This window comes from Artemia sp. Qi Xiang Cuo, chromosome 4, assembly GCF_049724085.1.
Source record: "Artemia sp. Qi Xiang Cuo chromosome 4, ASM4972408v1, whole genome shotgun sequence".
NCBI lineage: Eukaryota > Metazoa > Arthropoda > Branchiopoda > Anostraca > Artemiidae > Artemia > Artemia sp. Qi Xiang Cuo.
In genome coordinates, this window is record NC_142797.1 from 43,729,308 (window position 1) to 43,744,977 (window position 15,670).

General features: G+C 35.0%; 1 protein-coding gene across 1 annotated transcript in view; it reads right to left on the reverse strand.

The window, feature by feature from the left end:
* Nucleotides 1-14,249, reverse strand: part of Non2 (upstream activation factor subunit spp27 homolog Non2) — a 98,340-nt gene extending 84,091 nt beyond the window's left edge. Inside the window, exons 1-2 of the mRNA XM_089088326.1 lie at nucleotides 14,115-14,249; nucleotides 4,845-4,935 (exon numbers count right to left, since the gene is read on the reverse strand). Coding sequence (XP_088944452.1) covers nucleotides 4,845-4,935; nucleotides 14,115-14,157 — 134 coding nt within the window. The 5' untranslated portion in view covers nucleotides 14,158-14,249. The remainder of the gene's footprint in view (nucleotides 1-4,844; nucleotides 4,936-14,114) is intronic.
* Between the last annotated feature and the right edge of the window lie 1,421 nt (nucleotides 14,250-15,670).

Genomic DNA, 15,670 nt, shown 5'->3' on the forward strand with positions numbered 1-15,670 from the left:
ATTCTCCCCCCACAGTCTTCAGAGCAAGGGTTATAAGTTAAGCCCTGGGGGCATATAATGTTTTTATTGAAATCTCTCTTGTAGAAACTTGAAAAAGGGCTCATTCGATTGGAAATTCAAACGGCTAGTGCCCTTTTTAATAGTCGAAAGTGATGTGAGGGCAACTAATCCCCCTCTCACGCCCCCCTTTTCCCCAAACACATCAAATCAAAATTTTTAGATAGCCATTTTATTCAACGTAGTTGAAAGTTTTGGAAAGTAGGTCTTTAAGAATGACAGCCCCTCCCCCACAGCCCTCGGGGCAAGGGTTGTAAATTATGCCCTGAGGGCATATAAGGTTTTTACTGAAATTTTTGTCGTAGAAACTTCAAAAGGGCTGTGGGGGAGGGGCTGTCATTCTTAAAGACCTACTTTCCAAAACTTTCAACTACGTTGAATAAAATGGCTATCTAAAAATTCAAACGGCTAGTGCCCTTTTTAATAGTCGAAAGTGATGTGAGGGCAACTAATCCCCCTCTCACGCCCCCCTTTTCCCCAAACACATCAAATCAAAATTTTTAGATAGCCATTTTATTCAACGTAGTTGAAAGTTTTGGAAAGTAGGTCTTTAAGAATGACAGCCCCTCCCCCACAGCCCTCGGGGCAAGGGTTGTAAATTATGCCCTGAGGGCATATAAGGTTTTTACTGAAATTTTTGTCGTAGAAACTTCAAAAGGGCTCATTCAATTGGAAACTGAAGAGCGATTAACGCCCCTCTCACACCCAACATTTCCCCAAACACATCCAATTATAATTTTGAGATATCTATTTTTTTCAACGAAGTTGAAAGTTCTGAAAATTAGGTCTTTGAGAATGATAAACCGCTCAGAGCTCTAGGGAAAGGTTTGTAAGTTATAACCTGGGGGCATTGAAGGTTTATATAGAAAGTTGTTGTAGGAATTTCAAAAGTCCTCTGATTGGAAATTGAAATTGCCCTTTTTAAAAGTCGAAAGTGAGTGGAGAGTAATAAACCCCCCCCCCCTCTCACGCCCACTATTTTCCCAAACACATTCAATCAAATTTTAGAGATAGCCATTTTGTTCAACGTAGTTGAAAGTTCTGGAAATTATATTTTTAAGGATGACAAACCCCCTAGAGCTCCCAGGGCATAGGTTGTAAGTTATGCCCTTGGGGCATTTAAGGTTTTTATAGATAGTGTGTCGTAGCTTCAAAAGCGGCTCATTCAATTGGATATTGAGAGGGCTAGTTCTCTTTTTAATAGTCGAAAGCGATTGGAGGGTAACTATCCCCCTCTCACGCCCACCATTCCTCCAAACACATCCAATCAAAATTTTCAGATAGGCACTGTGTTCAACGTAGTAGAAAGTTCTGGATATTAGGTCTTTGAGAATGACAGCACCCCCCCCCCCCAGCCCTCAGGGCAAGGGTTGTAAGTTCTGCCCTGGGGGCATATAAGGTTTTTATTTAAAGTGTTGTCGTAGAATCTTCAAAAGGGCTCATTTGATCGGAAATTGAAAGGGCTAGTTCCAACTTTAATAGTTGAAAGTGATTGGAGAGCGACTAACGTCCCTCTCACGCCCACCATTTCCCCAAACACGTTTAATCAAAATTTTGAGATAGCCATTTTGTTTAACGTAGTTGAAACTACTGGAAATTAGGTCTTATAGGATGACAACCACCCTAACAGCCGTTAGGTTAAGGGTTATAATTTATGCCCTGTGGGCACACAAGGTGTTTATAGAAAGTGTTGTCGTTTCAAAAAGGGCTCATTCGATTGGAAACGAAAGACCTAGTGCCCTTTTTAATAGTCGAAAGTGATTGGAAGGCTTGACATTTTTATAGTAAAGATCGATGTGGGTACAATGTATTATTTTTTTTTGTAGTTGTTGTTTAGACCAGGGCACTTCGTATCGAAGGAGTTGTCGTGGGAACTTGGAAAAGGGCTCATTTGATTGAAAATAGAAAGGGCTGATGTCCTTTTTAATAGTCGAAAGTGATTGGAGGGCAACTAATCCCCCTCCCATGCCCACCCTCCCATTTGCCCATTATGTTTAAAAATTAAATGTTGCCTTAAGATTAAATCAAAATGCACTGCGTTAATGCTAATTCCCAATAAGGCATCTCATCAGTATCCCAAGAACGACTGAGGGCATTATATTCAAACTTTCGGAGCTACTTCTGCTCTTAAAATTTAACCAAATCAAAACAGCTTAAGTGTATCTAAGCTATCAAAGAAAGTAAACAGATTTTTTGCGAATCGTATCAAGTTTTCCATTTCAGGTCAACTAGAAGAGGTATGAAACTAAATTAAACACTACTATTTGTGTCCAGATTTTTAAAAGGGTGTGTTGTTAAAAATTTCTGAAAATTTTTCTCCAACATACAAATAGCAGGCCAAACTATAAAGTCTTTAAAAAACGAAAAGATTTAAAGTATTATTTTCTTTTTTCCCTGAAAAGACTATGTCAATGTAAAACAAACAGAAATTAATAAAAAAAACTTTTTCCACAAAATAAGTTTTTCAAAGAAAAGTAAAGAACTCCATTAAACAAAAAATGACCAAAAATAAAATCAAATAATCTATCAAGCGTGAAACTACCACAAATCAGCATCCATAAATAAATGAAACCCAAAACGAACAGATATTACAAGAAATAACCGAGTCAAACTCAAAACGAGCAGAAATTAACATAAGTTGGGCTCAAAACCCCTATGCCTTCCCAAGGCCAGATCAAAATTTGCACTTTACTGAAAAAATACAAATGCATATGCATTGTCAGTTTAATATGCATATACTGATATTTAGTAATCAAAATGTTAATATTATTTGATTTATTAAAGTTATAATAGTAAAAACATTTATACTTTATTCAGTAAAGTGCAAATTATGTTCTGGCCTTGGGAAGGCATAGGGGTTTTGAGCCCAACTTATGTTGATTTCTGCTTGTTTTGAGTTTGACTCGGTTATTTATTGTAATTTCTGTTCGTTTTGGGTTTCATTTATTTGTTGTTGCTGATTTGTGGTAGTTTCACGCTTGGTAGATTATTTGATTTTATTTTTGCTCATTTTTGTTTAATGGAGTTCTTTACTTTCTTTGAAAAACTTATTTTGTGGAAATAGTTTTTTATTTAATACCAGAAAGACCCTAAAGCCGACACCTTTTATACAAAGCATTCCACCTCCCCACCAGAGGGATCTGTTCAAATACTTGCTGGCGAAAGTGGTTGGAGAGCTTGACCTGACTGTATAATATTCCAGAAACATTTTCATACATCTCTCTATTTTTTTTGTTTGTGCTTTGACCAGTGTGTAGTACCAGGCTGGCCATGCATACATTAAGTGAGGTTGAACAATGGTGTGCAAAGCCCTGGCAGGTGTTAGTAATAGTGGGGATAATTTTTTGAAAAGTTCAAGGAGGGAAAGCAAACATCTAGCTTACATGCTCAGCAAGCATTGAAGCAGGAGCCTCGGGGAAAGGTGATAGAAGGGATAGATTTGAGAAGTGTACCCCACTTTCAGAGGCCCGCCTACCTTCCATACAAAAGTACCCCCAAGTCTACTTGAAGTTCGTTGAGGATATACATACAGTTTTGTGGACTTCCCCTGTAAAAAATTAAGACAGCAGGCAAGAGTCAAAACTCTTTGTCTCAACCAATCAATTTATTTCACACACAAAAAAAAAGAAATAAAGTAGTTACACCCTTGCCCCCCCCCCTCTTCAACAAGACTCAATGCCCATGGATGACGTTATATTCTACCACCTGTTAGCATTACACCTTTACTGCCTTGCACCTCTGCACAAAACTATCCTTTGACAGTCTGTCTGTCTTTGTAATTGGGTCTCTTTAAGATATAACTGCACAATTGGAGACATAAACAGGCCTGTGAACCTTCTAGACCCCCTTTCCTCTTAAAAGAAACAAAGCCGTTTATTGATTATGTTCTCGTCATGAATCAAATGCTTGAAGATAGGGCTAAGAATTCAATTTTCTTTTTATAAAAAAAATCACATGTTGTATTTTCAGCAAAAACGATTTTCACTGTCAAGATCTTCAAAAGATTTTTTTTTAATAAAGAAACCATTTAAAAAAAGAAATGATTTTCCTCAAAAGATTGTCTTTTACACCAAAACACAAGTTCTATGTACGACCTAGAAAAACAATAATAGTTACAACAAAAAAAAGGATATGAAAACATTCTTTTAATCAAACAATACAATAAGGATACATTTCTTTTTCCATTAAGTTACGAAAAAAGAGTGGCAACAGTATTAGATCCAGCACTGCTTTACCCATATAGTAGACCAAAAATCATCCAGACTTTTTTTTCATTAGGAATGTGGTTGATCCAACTTCATTTAAGTTTTATGCTGAGCTGCAATTTTTGACCGTTGTTATACCAAAGAAATATTTTGTACATATATGAACAAAATGTCTCAGTGCAAGTGTGGTCAAACCTATTTCCTTTCCTCTAAGATTAAACAAACAAGCTTTAACAAACTCCAGGGATACAACAGGAGAGAAAGTTGTCCCCTAGAATTAATCCATGATTACTCATTAGAAATATACAGGCCTAAAAATGCACCTTGTGAAAAATTATATGTACGCAATCCTCCCAACACTAAAGAAAACCTGTATAAACTCATAGAGCATCCATATTTTACGAAATGAAAATAAAATAAAATGGAAAAAAATGTAAAAGTGTAATGCTGAGCAGAAGGCATTCAAAACCGCATTGTTATTACCAAAATATAAAATAAGTGATAAGCATTTGTTATGAAGATGTGACAAGCTTGTTATATTGCAAGTAGCCTTAGACTATAAGGCTATGAAAAACAACTCACCGACTAGAAAGGTCACATTCCAGCTTTTCTTCTAGTTGCTGTCTAACTTTTTTTGATGAAGTTTTGTCTAAATCTGCATCTTTAAGTATTGCTGAAAAAGAAACAAAAGTACGAATTTGAATACATCTTTCTAGCTGGTCCTGCTTGACAATCAACTTAAAAAATCCCTGGGAAACTCATCTAACAACAAGTTATAAAAAATATCTAGCATGTAATATCATAGTTAGTTGCACCATATTTGTAAATTGTAAACTTTTCTTAAACCAGACATATAGGGCTTATCAATTGAACAGGCACCTTCATTCTACCCAAAGCATCACATTTTTCATGCATGTTTAATAAGGGTGCTGAAGCTTGTTTCTGCACTGTCAACAAATACTGTTCTTTTGTGTTCATTAAACCCACAAAAACTGTACAGTTTTGTGAAAAAAGAGAAGATAGGAGGGGGGGGGGGGGCAAAAACAACTTTTTGTGCCATCACTTCACAGGGGAATTTTTAGACTAATCCTGGGGCTATGTTTCCATGCCCTCCATCCTGTGAGAGTATGTGAAAAAGTTCACGAGGTTAAAGTAAAGAGACAAACTCATAACTAGATAGAGCAAACAAGTTTATGTACCTGCACAAAGGTCTATGTATTTTGGATAACACATCCTCTAATGAGAATTATTAATTGATTTAGCTGTATTTAAACATAATGATCATGTCTGTTTGACAGGACAAGCTCCAGAGATTTCAAAATTTGTTAAGGTATCAGCTGTTATTCTGCTGCTTGAGCAATAAAAGGTAATGTTGGGTGCTGTTGACCACTTTATTGGGTACTAGGATAATACTCCAAAATCACAAGTAAAAAGTCTGGCTGTTGGAAGGGGGCTAGCCAGACATTTTTAATAAAATAGACATGTAAAAATCCAGAAGTCCAATAGTAGACACAACCTTTTGAAGTTTCTAAGGGAATCCTCTGAACTGTGGTATGTCCCCCCTCTAGCAGGCAAGAGGAGTTCTTTCCTCTACTCAAACCTTCAAAAGACTAGACTGTAATTTGCACTTCCTACCAAAAACAATATGTATTTCAAGCAGTATGTTTATCATAAAATTAACAAAAACAAAAGTGCTTAAGATGTATGATGGACCTATCACCAAATATATTTTTAGAATAAAAAATTGTATTTTCTCATTGCTCCAAATGTGCTACCATTGACTGTTTGACATTTCAGCATACACTTCATTTTCTGTGCTTGGGACTGAGGCAGAGGAATGGTATCAAATGTGCTACCTAGACTTATTTTCACGCTGCTGATCAATAGAAACTGATAAGCTAATCAGAGCATACAACAACAGTTTTACGTTCAAAAACTTGTTCATCAAACAACAAAAAACAAAAATTTGAAGGGGCCAACCTAGTGTGCAAGACGTAAGTTACCGCTCAGTAACTTACCTGGTAATGGTAAGTTTTAGGTCAAACTTACTGGTAAGTTTCATAAGTGGTAAGTTTGAGTATTTGATGAACAAATATGTTCTAAATTGAAACAAATCCATCCATAAGAGAGCTGTCACTTCACTAAAACCTATTGTAAAAAAAATTTCATTCATTGAATTCAATGCATAAGTCATACCGCTTTGAGCTTATACTGATATTGCTCTGTCAAACTACCTCTTTGTCATCTCCTTTCTGAGTTTAAAAAAAAGAAAAAAGGGGATACGCAATGAGTCAGTCAGTCTGAATAAATAAGACGTTCATATTAGAGGTCAAATTAATTTGATGAGTTTTTGACTTTTCACACGAATTTTTTGACTGACTATCTTTAACTATAGAGCAAATAAAAGGCCTATTAATAAAACGTATTCCCGTCCATTCTCTTCTAATCTAGCGTTGCAATGGTTTTACTGCAGCATTGGAAATTTTATGAATGTAAAATCATTGCAGCTTTTCTTAAAGGTAAGATTACATAATGCATAAAACCATGCGGTTTTGAATAAATTGTACAGTTTAGCACATGGATTAAAACCAGAAAAAAGTCTAGCAATGTGCAAAACTTGAGAGCCTTTACAGCCTATGTCAATTGATAGAAGGTGTGATATAAATGAGGACATTCAGGATATCAGAAACGTGCTTTTTGATGATGTGAAATTGGATCAATTAACAGCCTGTCTGAAATCCTTGAAGCCAATCTCATTTGGCTTCGACTTCTTTTATGGAGAGGAAGCTCTTGCTGTGTGTGTCATCCTGTACTTCAATTTGCTACAGCAGCATTTCCAGGAGACTACCGTTTTTGCCAGTCTCAAAAGCTAAGGACAGGAAAATCCACAAGTACCTAGAAAATAGGAGGATATTTGCATCTGATACTGCCCTGGCTGCAGATACTCTTCTGGTGCAAACTCACTGACACAGGATGAGTTTATGGATGTAGCAAGTCAAATCAATGAGCTTGCTAAATTTTCCTACCAATTTTGGAAGGATGGTGATTCATTTAACAAAAAATCTGAATCTGACTTTCTCAGGGTCTTGAACACAAAACTCTGTAGCTACATCTCCAAAAGTGACCAGTTTTCTAAATCATTCTCCTTTGAGACGGCAAAATCTGTCAAATTGGCAGCTTGTTGGTGGGCTGTTTTTTTATTTTTTTTTGCAAAGTTGGTGTTAACAGGAGTGGCTTCAAAAATTTCAACAATTTGCGTTATTGTAGCCTCCTGCAACAGACACTGGTCAGGTTATGGACTTGTACAGACCCAGTGTAGAAACCACATCAAGCATGAAACAGCAAACAAAATTCTTATGGTAAATCAGTCACTCAGTAGCAAAAAAAAAAATAGCATCACTGTGCAGCTTCAAAAATGCCTGGAAATCAACTTGAAAGGCTGGAATCGATGGTCATGCTGCCATCATGTCTTTCTATCAATAGTTTACTGCCACGTGATAGTGGACATGGTCTGGTGGAAGATGATCTGCCAGACATAGCATTTGAAGATGCAACAGATGAGGAGGAGCAGCAGCAGCTCTAGCTTAACTCTTATAAAGAATTTATCTGAAGCCTAAAGTGCAATTTTTTATAATTTTTTCCCCTGTGTAAACAAAGTAGGAAATAAACAAAATGCAACAATAATGTTTTTTCTTATCAATCTGTCAAGAGAAGAGAGAATATTTTCTTTTAAATTCATGAGAATTTGAAACTTACCACTTACATGGTAACTTACCAAAGTCACTGGTAACTTATTTGGTAAGAATAAGTTTCGAAACTTACCATTAAATCTTGCACACTAGGCCAGCCACTTCATTGTTGTGGTGTACAGTCTTGATTTGATAATAATAGCAATAATAATAAACTACCTAAATCTTTACTCAGCAAAACAACAAACTTAAACCAATCTATTCTATGCCCTCTCTGACTACCAGCTTTCAACAGAAAAGTAAGTCAGGTTGGTAGTACCTAAATTAAATTCTGAAAAATAAATTGATTCTCAATATATAAGTTTAGAGGCAAAAACTGAGCTTTTCCCTGCTAATATTTTTACATAAAGGTAGGCACCCAACACTTTATTTCAAGCAGAATTAGCAAAGGCCTTTTAATCTATATAATGACCAAAGCTCCTCCACAAATGGAGGTGCTCATACCCATCATACACAAAAATCCCTCATACATGGCTATATCAACAACCTTCAAAATGTCAAACCTCTCTGCAATCTGAGTGGGAAGATGTGTGGGCTTTAGCACATCTTAGGAAAGATTGGTGGCTCTTCTTGGATGTCCTAGGTGCCAATGCAGGCACAGGAGAACCTAAAGTCTAAGGTAAATACCATTTGATTTCCTAAGCCAACAGAACCAGCAAAGTTTTGCACATATCCTTGGGCAACTGTCACAGGAAAGACCATTAGGCCCTATTGAAAGGTTTTTACAGGAGAAATCTAGTAAAAGGTTTGAAGTGGTTAAAAACATTCCATTGGTTTATAAATAAATTATTCAAAATTTTTACTGAGGTGAAATAATCAGTGACTTTCATATTTTATTTCTGTTTTTACTTGTTATTACTAAAGAATGGTGTTATTTTGGACTTGTCTGTGTCCTTTTGGCAATTGGGTTCCCTATAGTTACAAATTTGAAATAGTGAACATGTAAAAACAAATGTTTCAATTTTTTGTAAAAACAAATTAAAAAAATAACATGTCCCATGTGTGCTAGCAATGGATTGAGCCTCAGAAATGATAAAAAAAAATTCTCAGATAAGTAAGCATAGTCCCACACAAATATAGATTCAGCAGCCTAGGCTAGGTTTTTTTTTCAAGGGACTGAACAGTCTCAGGGAAAAGGAAGAAAAGATATTAGGTTTTGAACACAACATATATTTGTTTTTGGTGTCTTGAACATGCTAAACAGAGAAATTATGAGAATTGATTTTGGTTCTTTAGGCTTTTTTCAAACCTACTTCCCTTTGACACATACAAAAACCTGCACAGTTCAACCTTACCAGGGCTGAGATTAGGCTTAGCCTTTCTGGTTGGAGTTTCTTCAGAAATTAATCTTTAGCATTAAGTAAATGTGAGGGAGAAATTTATTAGCAAAATTTTTCATCTGATTTTCTTAAGTGCAGAATGTTGACATGGGATAAGCCTAATTAGAAATGTTTCATAGTTGATACTACATTAAATTTAAGTCTGACATTCCTGCTCTGGCCTATTATATTTGTATTATGCATTAGATTCAACTCATCCACATTCCCTGTGCTTGCTGGACTTTGGGCTGAACTAATTTCAGTATGGGTGTCCTGTTTTACTATTCCTACAGTAGGCAGATAATCTTGAGACAGAGAGGAAATATGCTTTATTCCTTTCTTTCAAACCCTTTTTCACTGTTGTTTTGTCCCAGTTATACTGTATTACTATTTTGTGCTACCCTCATTTTATTTTGATTGGTTGTCTGATAGTTTTTTTGTTTTTATTTAAGGTTAAACAGAAAACCACCTTACAATATTAGTAGACTTACCTTGTTATGCCTCCAAAAGGGAAAGGAAATATATCAAGTTAATTTTGCACAATAATTGCAAGATTTACTGTTTCATGTCAGTAATAACTTTTCATAAAAATTTTAAAGTGTTGGCACTGATTATATAACTTGAGGTAACTAGGTTGATTAAGATGAGAATTTACTGTTTTTACTCCAATTGCTTGATATCTAATGAAAGCAAAAAAAAAGCTTACATAGATACATAAATGTTTGCCAGCTATTGGGTACAACAGACGATAAGTGATTATGTCCCTCTAGCTCCATTCTCTTTATCAAAATGTAATTAGCAAAATAAGTTGTGATCTTGGTATTTACCTAGTCAAGACTTCTTTAGATAGACAAAGAAAAAACAAAGAAAAACAGGGGAAAATACAAAATCAAATCGCTAGTCCTGTGTATTTTGACTTTTTACAATTAGATGTGATAGAAAAATTCCTTTCCATATCAGTGTTTCGGCTGGCCAGACTTTATATAGTTTCTTGGGAGTTTCATGAAACGTGTATAGTTTCATTTGGTGTAAGAATTTGAGTAATAAAGTAAACCAACCTGTAAGACTTGAATCACAGGATTTGATATTATTTGAATATTGATAGATTTGATTTCCTTGTGTATAATTTTACTGCCATTTAGGAGTAGTACATGATCAATATAAGGTTTTGGCAAAATTGTAGCAGAAAGGATGGTTAATTAAAGAAAATAAATTTTGCTTGATACAGAACTAATGAATAGTAGTAAACAGTGATCTGTACTTCAAAAATTGCAGGGGAAAAGTTATTAGTCAACTCGTTGGAAAATGAAGGTTTTGCTGGAAAGAAATTGCTAGTCAACTACTTGGGAAATGAAAGTTTTGCTGGAGAGAAATTACTAGTCAACTGGTTGGAAAATGAATTGTTTTCTGGGGCAAAATTTGTTTCTAGCTAGTTGGCAAAATTAAGTATTGCTGGGGAGAAGTTACCAGACAACTAGTTGGAAAATGAATTGTTTTCTGGTGCAATGTTTGTTTCTAGCTAGTTGGCAAAATTAAGTGTTGCTGGAGAAAAGTTATTAGTCAACTAGTTGGAAAAATAAAGTCTTGCTGGGCAGAAGTTACTAGTCAACTAGTTGGAAAATGATTTGTCTTCTAGGGCAATGTTTGTTTCTAGCTAGTTGGCAAAATTAAGTGTTGCTGGGGAGAAGTTATTAGTCAACTAGTTGGAAAAATAAAGTTTTGTTAAGGAGAAGTTACTAGTCAATTAGTTGAAAAATGAATTGTTTTCTGGGGCAATGTTTGTTTCTAGCAAGTTGACAAAATTAAGTGTTGCCAGGGGAAAGTTATTAGTCAACTAGTTGGAAAAATAAAGTTTTGTTAGGGAGAAGTTACTAGTCAACTAGTTGAAAAATGAATTGTTTTCTGAGGCAATGTTTGTTTCTAGCTAGTTGGCAAAATTAAGTATTGCTTGGGAGAAGTTATTAGTCAACTAGTTGGAAAATGAAAGTTTTGCTGGAGATAAATTACTAGTCAACTAGTTGGAAAATGAAAGTTTTGCTGGAGAGAAATTACTAGTCAACTAGTTGGAAAATGAATTGTTTTCTGGTCCAATGTTTGTTTCTAGCAAGTTGGCAAAATTAAGTGTTGCTGAGGAAAAGTTATTAGTCAACTAGTTGGAAAAATTCAGTATTGCTGGGGAGAAGTTATTAGTCAACTAGTTGGAAAATCAAAAGTTTTGCTGGAGAGAAATTACTAGCCAACTAGTTGGAAAATGAAAGTTTTGTTAGGGAGAAGTTATGGTAAATTTGCAGATGGCACTATAATTTAGCTAGGATAAAAGTGAAAACATCATTTGATGCCTTTCATAATTCAATAATTGCTTCTGTTGCAAATTGCATCTTTAGCCCTTATAGGGGCCCTAAAAGTATTTTATATGAATTATGAAAGAGCATAAAAAAAAGCATTAAATGATGTTTTCACTTTGATTCTAGCTAAATTATATGGCCCACTGCAAAATTGCCATGACATTTACCAACCCCCACCCCCCTAATGTGCAAATATATACCCTGAATTGGAATATACCCATAATTGCAGGTGGCAGCTTCAAATCACAAAATTCAGTGCTATTTTTGTCAACAGCATTTGAAAAACTTGAAACATTTTATATTTATAACTATTATGTTATATTATAACTTTTTACATAGGAAAACAGTTTATATTTGAGTTGCCCAATAAATGAGGTTTGAAATGTTATAAATAACTATTTTTGGAATATATTACTCTTGAAAACTTGTTTATACACTAGTGATATGTTTTTAACAACATTTCAGTAACTTAACTAGTGTTGATAACTTGTTTGTGTATTTACAAAAATGAAATACCTTTAGGACCCTTTTAAGGGCTCAAGATGCAATTTGCAACAGAAGCAATTATTAAATTCTGAAAGAGCATAAAAAAGGCATCAAATGATGTTTTCACTTTCATCCTAGCTTAAATATAGTGCCACCTGCAAATTTACCAAAGTTACTAGTCAACTAGTTGAAAAATGAATTGCTTTCTGGGGCAATTTTTATTTCCAGCTATTGGCAAAATTAAGTGTTGCAGGGGAAAAGTTGTTAGTCAACTAGTTGGAAAATTTATGTTTTGCTGGGGCAACCTTTCCTGTCAATTAGTTGGCAAATATAGATATTTCCTATAGGGATGGGCCAAATTTTCCAACTAAATGACAAAAATATTTTTAATTATAAGGAGATTGGATAGTAACATTCTATATAAGCTTATAAAGTAATTTTTTTTCTAATAGTCATAGGGTGGAGTCCCTGGAAACCAAGGAAAAAGCAAAACATATGGTTTTGAAAAGTAAAGACAAAAAAAGGTAAAATAGTAGTTAAATGAATAAACAGGCTGGTAAAATTCTACTTTAGATACCTTTGGCTATCTTGGAAAGGGGTTAGGTTAGGAAAATGAAACTGTCAGGAATGGGTCTAAAGGCTAAAGTATGTCCTAGGAAGGTGATTTGAAGTTTCTACCTCCACTCCTTCTTCTCCAGAGGGTCCTGAAATTTGCCTACATGACAGGTCTATAGCCTACCTATTGAAATTTTGACAAAACAAAATTTTACCTTAATTTTCAGTTTCTGTTTCTCTGGCTTTAGTTCTGAAAATGCAATTCCTGCTCTTTGAGCAGAATTTTAAGCCATGTCAATGCTTTGTTTTCAAAATTTAGGAAATTGCCTATATTTGTGTTTATTTAAAACCTTATAGATAGGGATTTAGCAAAGTTGTGAAGCTGAAAACAATTTTGTTGTACTTCATTTAAACAGAAGATCTATTTTGCAAGGTTTTGCTTTTATAACATACAGATTTTTAAAGGTCATCTAAGGTCAGGACCCCCTAGAGGAAGAAGGAGTGGAGGTAGGTACTTCAAATAGCCTACCTTCCTGGGATATACTTTAGCCTGTAGACCAAACCCTGAGAGTTTAATTGGTAAATTTTTACCAAATCATATTTATTAACTTACAAATAAAGGAAACATACCAGTTCATGCCATTTTTATGCTCTTTCCAAATATAATAATCATTTTAGTTGCAAATGAATTTTACCCCCACCCCTATTTATACCAATTTGGGGTATAGCCTATATTTGCACATTAGGGGGGGTGGGGGTAAATTTTATTTCTGATTTAAATGAGAGGTAATATTAAAATTTCCCCTCACCCCCCTAATGTGCAAACATATAGCCTACCCTGAATTGGTAGGCCTATATATAGGGATGGGGGCTAAAATACATTTCCAACAAAAATGATTATTATATTTGTAAAGAGCATAAAAAAAGCATCAAGTGGTATATTCACTTTATTTGTAAGTCAATAGCCTAATATGATTTGGCAAAAATTTACCGTTTAATTTTCCTAACCTAACCCCTTTCCAAGACTGCCAAAAGTAGCTAAAGTAGAATTTTACCAAAAGGCTCTTTTTAATGTTCACAAACAGGATTTTAGACCACAGTTTCAGTTTTTGGTTGGAATTCCATTTTTTGGTATAAATTCTTTTCCTTCTTGAAGCAGTAGTAGGCATTTGAAAAACATAATGTCTTATCCTAGCCTACCTCAAGGTGCCAAATGCATCTTTTTGGTGTAAAGCCTTCATTATTGACCACCATTTTTTTTGGTAAAATGCTTGTGATTCTCTTGGTGAAAAGTTGATGATTTTCACTTGGTTGTGGTGGCAAGTTCCTTATTTTGGCTAAAATTATTTTTATCAAAATATTGAGCTTTAAGAACCATCAGTAACTACAGCTCTTTACCTGCAATTTCTTTCTTTATATCAGAGCTACTGATGTCAGCCATTTTAGCGAATTTAAATTCTTCTTCTAATTCACAGCAGGCAAATTGTATATTCGAACTCAGTCTTCTTTTCTTTCTTCAAAAAGACAAGGCGGGATTCATCATTTCTTTTCAGAATCCAAAATATCCAAATCCAAATATCCAAAAGTATAGCGTAACTACTACTACTACTAACAACTCACCGCAGCACCAAGCCGCCTGAGGCCAACACAGCTACGCACGCTCCTTCTTCACCCCATTCTATTCAAAGCCTCCCTTTTTACACCCACCCACGAATTTCCCATTTCCTTTAAATCTTTCTTTATGACGTCCTCCCACTCCAGACGGGGACGACCTTCTTTCTGTTTAGCCCTAGACTGTTGGCCGAAAAGAACAATCTTTGGCAATCTGTCATCCTTCATCCGCACAATGTGCCCTAGCCACTTCAACCTTTCTTTAATTAAAGCCTTAGAGAGCGGTATTGAACCACATTTTTTGTATAGCCTATTGTTTGAAATACGGCCAGTCAGCTGGGTACCCAGAACAATCCTTAAGCAATTCATCTGGAAAACATCTAGCAAATCTTCATCCGCTTTTCGGAGCGTCGATGCTTCAGAGTCATATTTGACCACTGTCATCACTGTAGCTTATAATATTCTAAGCTTGGTTTGCAGACTTATCTTCCTATTCTTCCAAACTTTTTTTAACTGTGAAAACATCTTTACTAATAATGCTACGAAGGTAAGCGAAGCTGCACACCTGATCAATCTTTTCATTACCCAACGTTACCTTTTCATCTTCACTTATTCCTAGCCTTAGTGACTTAGTCTTCCTAACATTAATTTTCAAACCAATTCTAGCACCCTGAACACGGAACTCGAACAATTTCTTATTCAGAAAAACTATGGTGTCTAATCCAAAAAAAACAACAAAAAACAAATACGTATAAAAGACTTTATTGTTTTTATGCTATGATTTATATAAAAGAAATTATGATGTTTTATACGTCAATATTTGTTTAACAGACCTAGACTTATCTTTAAATTATTTGAAAAAAACTACGTTTTCTAAAGAGTTAAAGAGGCTGAGTTACAAGGTCGAATCTTAAAACGTACAGGGATTAGGAGGCAAAGCTGGGGCTGCCGCCCCCCAAACCCCCCGCTTTCGCAGCCTTAAAAAAAAGTTTTTTAAACTGAAAGTAAGGAGCGACATTAAATCTTAAAACGAACAGAAATTATTCCGTATATGAAAGGGGCCGTGCCCTCCTCAACGCCTCGCTCTTTACGCTAAAGTTTGACTTTCTCACAACTCTTTTTTTAAACAATAAAAACTTTAGCGTAAAGAGCGAGGCGTTGAGGAGGGCACAGCCTCTTTCATATACGGAATAATATATATATATATATAAATATATATATATATATATATATATATATATATATATATATATATATATATATATATATATATATATATATATATATATATATATAAAACTTACTGCCTGAACAACCAGAGAGGAAAATTAAAGAATTCCAGG